General features: G+C 34.0%; 1 protein-coding gene across 1 annotated transcript in view; it reads right to left on the bottom strand.

Moving 5' to 3' along the window:
- Positions 1-1,113: 1,113 nt before the first annotated feature.
- The window catches only part of NMD3 (NMD3 ribosome export adaptor), a 28,327-nt gene continuing 23,440 nt past the window's right edge, over positions 1,114-6,000 (bottom strand). The window contains exons 13-16 of the mRNA XM_080830163.1: positions 5,804-5,876; positions 4,023-4,129; positions 2,969-3,039; positions 1,114-2,534 (exon numbers count right to left, since the gene is read on the bottom strand). Of these exons, the coding sequence (XP_080686289.1) occupies positions 2,401-2,534; positions 2,969-3,039; positions 4,023-4,129; positions 5,804-5,876 (385 nt within the window). The 3' untranslated portion in view covers positions 1,114-2,400. The remainder of the gene's footprint in view (positions 2,535-2,968; positions 3,040-4,022; positions 4,130-5,803; positions 5,877-6,000) is intronic.

Genomic DNA, 6,000 nt, shown 5'->3' with positions numbered 1-6,000 from the left:
AACATCCCTTGGGCTAAAAATAACAGAAGTAATCTAAAGGATAGAATCAATATGAACACATTTACTAAAATAGTCTAGGGAAAACTCTGGCACTTAAGTATTGACTACAGAGGAGTGTCTAGTCCTGGCACTCAGCCTGGAGTTCTAGATTCTACTGTGGCAAGGATTAGCTTGATGCTGCTAAATATCTGAATTATACAAGTAACTCTCTCCCTAAACTGTTTGCTTGCTCATAAAATGACCTTCACCTATAAAACACCTTCAAGTGAAGAACTGACTACAAAAAACCTAACTGATCATACTGGCTTAGAAATTACACCTATTTATAAATTGGATTAGAAATCAGTGTCTTGAGAATTTAAATACCAGCCTTCCCAAACTGTATCAACTCTGGGACATCAACAAGGGTTATTTGGGCACTTGTAGCCTGGAAACTATACTCTAAAATGGTAGGTTTAGGGACGCCTGGGTGGCTCAGTTGGTTAAGCAGCTGCCTTCGGCTCAGGTCATGATCTCAGCATCCTGGGATCGAGTCCCACATCAGACTCCTTGCTCGGCGGGGAGCCTGCTTCTCCCTCTGCCTCTGCCTACCACTCTGTCTGCCTGTGCTCGCTCGCTGGCTAAAAAAAAAAAAAAAAAAATGGTAGGTTTATCAAGGCTGTGTAACTCTGAGAACTCTTGGCTTATTAGTTTTTCTACTACTTACATTCCTTCACCTTGACACAGCCTTCTTTCAACCAATAGGTTTCATTACTCATAAAGACAACATCAAAGAATAAGACTAGATAGGGACACTTGGGTGGCTCAGTGGGTTAAAGCCTCTGCCTTCGGCTCAGGTCATTCCTGGGATCGAGCCCCGCATTGGGCTCTCTGCTCGGCAGGGAGCCTGCCTCCCCCTCTCTCTCTGCCTGCCTCTCTGCATACTCGTGATTTCTGTCTGTCAAATAAATAAATAAAATCTTAAAAAAAAAAAAAAAGAGTAAGACTAGATAAATGTAGTGGGAAATTATACTGCTCAGTGAGAAAATCATATGACAAGTACTTAAATAATTCCACCTAGGAATACTGCATAAGATACTGTCTTTCACAATACAATCACTTCAAAGACACACAAAAAAGGGGAGAATGTTTTTATTTTCATGCTTTTTAAAGTCTTGACATAGAAGAGGTAAACACAAACCACAAGTGAAAATTTTAACTAAATAGGCAGACAGAACAGGAGCCACTATATAAAGTTCAGGCCTTTATCCATAACTTCAGAACTGGGAAGTCTAATCTTAAAGGAAAATGCTCCATTCAGCACTTACTCAATTTCCTTATGTAGTGGTATACCTAGAGTTTATGAATTAGCTTTTAGTTCTGGCACACTTATTAAGTCTGATCTTGCATATAGAAATAGGATCTTAAAACTTCATCCTCAAGACACTTTAAAACTCAAGTAAATGTTTTTCATTCAAGGATGTGGAAGGCATTCCTTTTTCAAGCCTGATTCATGGTTTTATAAAGCATAAAGATCATTTTTATCATTTCATCATCTATATGCTGGGTCCTAATGTTCATTTTGCTGGTGATATATTCAATGACAGAAACTTATATAAAGAAAATTCCTTCTCAATTTGTAAACCAAAATTTCAAAAGCAAAAATGCTTTAAGTGATAGGAAGACATTCTTTACGACACAAGCAAGCTACTGCTCTAAGCCGCTGGCATGAGCAAAAATCACAAAAGAACAAATTGTTTTTTAACCTTTAAATAGTCTATATTTATTATAAATCCACAAATACTTTAAATATATTTTCTTCTGCAATAAAAATTAAGATAACCCCAAATTAAAAGCTTTTGAAGATGTTAATATTATGAATAAAATAGATTAACTTCCCCCCAATGTCCGGTAATAAACTGAACCCCCAACTTACCTACCCCAACAACATAAAAATGACCTAAAGTGGATCAAAGTGCATAACAAGTTCATATTAATGATTCTTCATATGCTCTTTTACTAAAGCAATCAAAGCAAAATGAATGTAAAAACTTGTTTTATACTTGAAGATTAAGGTAACCTCCAAGACATCACAACTTTTGAGATTTCAAATCCAGCACTACAGTATGTGAAAATATTAGGGTCTCCTAAAAAAGGCAAACTCAAAAAATTCCACACATAAAATGGCCTGAATATCACTGAATATCATTAATAATTACACTCTCCATAATCTTTTATCCAAAAACTTCAAAGCTATCTCTTTCAGTGTTTTGAATGAGCAATCAAAATAGTCCTGTTTATTCAAGTTTTAAAACTAAATTTCTCCTTTCTTAATATGGAAGCATAGACTGAATAGACAATAAGAGTTATTTCGTCCAACATCCTGAGCGTAGAGATATGGAAATCATCTACAGCACAATCTCATTGTGTCATCATCGATTCACCTTCTTCACCAGTAGCATCTTGGGAAATGTGGAGGTCTTCAAGCATCTCAGCCAGACTAATTCGAGGGGCTCCTTCATCATCTGTGTCACTTTCCACAGGAATGGTTGAATCTAAAAAAAAAAAAAAAAAACACAAGAATTTCAAATCAATACAAATATGGAAATATGCAAAATGCCTGCCCCATCATCATTACTATTATTTAACTACATTATATCTGCAGTTCTTGTATCATATCTAGAGCAGGTATTTATAGTCACTAAATGAACTACATAAATATATGAATAAATATCCATTAGTATAGGAATCAGGAACTTGAGGGATCACGGTAAGATACAAATGATATCAAATGTGGTAAAACGATATTTTAGTAATTCTTACTGTTCGGCAAGTATTTTTATTTTTTATAAATATTTAGTAAGTTTTAAAGACAAAAGAAGTCATTTATGGAATGAAAGTTTAAGATACCAAAATACTTACACTGGGGTAATATATCTATACAAAAGCAAAAGATACAACTTAAATCAAACACCCCTAAAACACTAACCTCTATAAATGTTTACATTTTTTCTAATTGCCTCATCTTCTTCAAGATCTTCAAGGAAATCTTGGTATTGCCTACAGAAGGATAAAGAAATATTTAAATATTTCATGTGCTATGGTGAGTGCTGTGAAGTGTGTAAGCCTGACGATTCACAGACCTATACCCAAGACCAAAAAAAAAAATATTTAAATATTTCATCTTTACCAATGAAGTATGATGTTTTCTTCATTTTCAGCACTATAAGATAAATGTGTTCCAAGTATTAAAATCTTTAAAAATAATATCTGAAAGTCAAATATGGATGTTAATTAAATACTCTGATTAAGTTAAAAAATATTTTCTTTCAAAATTATATGATTAAAAAAATACACACTTGGATATAAGGTGATACTGAATATGAAACAATAAGATAACGTCCTCCTACTTTACCATCCCACCTCAAAGTCTTACGACCAAGTTAAAAAAACACATACACTTTTAAGACTACAGATGAAATAAAATATGTACTTACAATATCCAATTAATTTAATATTATATATTTATAAATACTTATTTTAAATTACTTTATTTTGGAAATACTATTTTCCACTCACATTTCATGATACAATTTTATATCAACTCTTCGTTTTTTTAGATATCAGTGTCTTCACCAGCATTAAGGCCACTTTTGAATCGCCCAATATACTTTTCTAGAACACAACATCTTCATTTCTCCTTAAGTTGTTTGAAAAACAGCATATTTGATATTAATGGGCTATTTTCTTTTTATCCCAAGTCACAGGTACTCACCTGCTATTTGCGATACCCACAGGTACTTATTTTAGCTTTTCAAATGCATTGTTCACAGTAACACTGCAATTCTCAGGCCAAAACCCAGGAAATAATAATTAAATGTTAAGTATCATCATATCCTCTTACACTGTTTCAAGTAACACAGTAAGAATACAAAACTAATATTGAATGCAACAATCATGAGATGATTACATATAAAAACTCTACAGACTTATTGTAAGGATTTCCTTTGAGACAATATAGAAGATTTAAAGAAAAGTAGGACCTTTCATCATCTGTATCCATGTTTTCTCTATCTCTTGCAAGTTCTTTCAGTTTCCAGTTTCTGCGACGCTGACGTTTGGTACGGTCATAATTCTTCTTGATTAATACCTAAAAGTAACAGAAATATTTGCAAAGTTACAAAAAATGGGAACAAAGTAAAGGGGCCTCAAAATCCAATAAAGTTAAAAACTGAAAGATTCTGAGAAAGCCAGAAAAGTCACCAGACTGATGACAGTAGGGATCAAGGGGCAGTGTCAAAAGAAGTTTCAATATTTTTTCCATGTACTTAGTATTTTATGAAAATGCATTCTGCCATTAGTTTCATAACTGTTAAAATTTAATAACTGAAAATTTCCAGTGATTGACAATTAAATTGCTGTTTTTTTACACCCAAAACTTCACATTTCTAGTGCCTTTTTTTTAAAGATTTTATTTATTTATTTGAGAGAGCAAGAGAGAGAATGTGTGCGAGCAAGCTCAAGTGGGGGGAGGGGCAAAAGGCAAGGGAGAAGCAGACTCCCCACTGACTGCAGAGCCCGAATGAGGCAGAGTCTATGATAGTTAACTCCACTTGCTGCACCTGTATTAACTCCTCTTTGGAAATAAGAACCCATATAAATAGGGGCACCTGGCTGGCTGAGTCGTTAGAACATGCGACTCTTCATCTCGGGGTTGTGAGTTCAAGCCCCACATTGGGTGCAGAGATTACTTAATAAAAATCTTTAAAGAAAGAAAAGGAGGAAGAAGAAGAAGAAGAACAACAACAACCTGGGGCTCCGGAGGCTCAATCCCAGGACTGCAAGATCATGGCCTGAGCCAAAGGCAGCCGCTTAAAAGACTAAGCCACCAATGCACCCCTCTGGTGTCCTTCTTTATACCAAAGTTCAGTTCTCAGCTACCATTCACATAATCATCCTGAAATATTACCACAGGCAGACATTCCCCCCTTTTATTACTACCAATAAGCAGTTATAGAACTACATACGTCTTTTACAAATATATGTCCTAGGGCAGTTTAAAAAATTGTGTAATAAATAATTTTATACAATACAAAATCTTGTATGACCATCTTGATCTCCTCTTATGACTGTTAAGACTTTATCTAAACTATGCTTCTATTTCCTAACTTACTAATTAATTAATAAAAGCACAACTGGGTGGTGAGAAAGGGAGTCCTTCTTATACCAGGACTTCATTTTTGCCCACATCTAAAGAAATCAGTGAAGATTAAGCAAGCAAGAATTACGGACTTTCATGAAGTTCACTCTTGCTTATGATTCTAATAAACTCATGTTAGAACTTAACAGGCTTTTTTCAGAAGAAACATTCTTTCTCCAAAACTCAACACTGTAAAGATTATTTTCAACTGCAATTATAGTCAAACCTGAAAAATCTGAATAATGGTTTTAATTCTAAATGCTTTAACTGAACAATATCTGAAATAAGCTGAGCCTAGAAGAATGAACCTAAATTAAGTCCTAATGATCATCATTTTTAGCTGCAAATTTATTTTTGCTCTACAGATGGTATCAAGCATTTTGACAGAGAATGGAAATTCAATTTTAAGAACGACAAAAAACTCAATAAATCTTGGATCTTCCCCACAAAGACACATGATGCTATATGAAGGCTTCTGCCTTTAAACCTTAACTGCAATTTCAAAAGAATCTCTAAATTGATTTGTTATTTTCATAAATGTGAACTCGCACATCTTACCCATAAGAGTTATTATATCAATCCTGTTTAACACAGGAAAAAAAGGAAAAAAATCTAAAGCCTTACCACATCTGGGACTCTATCTGAGTTCATTTTGTTGACATGCTCATCATTTAAGTTACAGTTGGCCAAATCAAACCTGAAATAAAAATAATTAAACACTTAGTGACAAAAACATTTATTCTTTCCACATTACTTTTTATTTAATGTATGTTCACCTGAAAGCACATCTAATATCCTTTCCCACATTAAAAGTTTTGCAG

The sequence above is a fragment of the Martes martes genome (genome assembly GCF_963455335.1).
Source record: "Martes martes genome assembly, chromosome: 1".
Lineage (NCBI taxonomy): Eukaryota > Metazoa > Chordata > Mammalia > Carnivora > Mustelidae > Martes > Martes martes.
The sequence above is the reverse complement of the archived record's forward strand: the minus strand, read 5'-3'. Positions and strand labels throughout refer to the sequence as shown.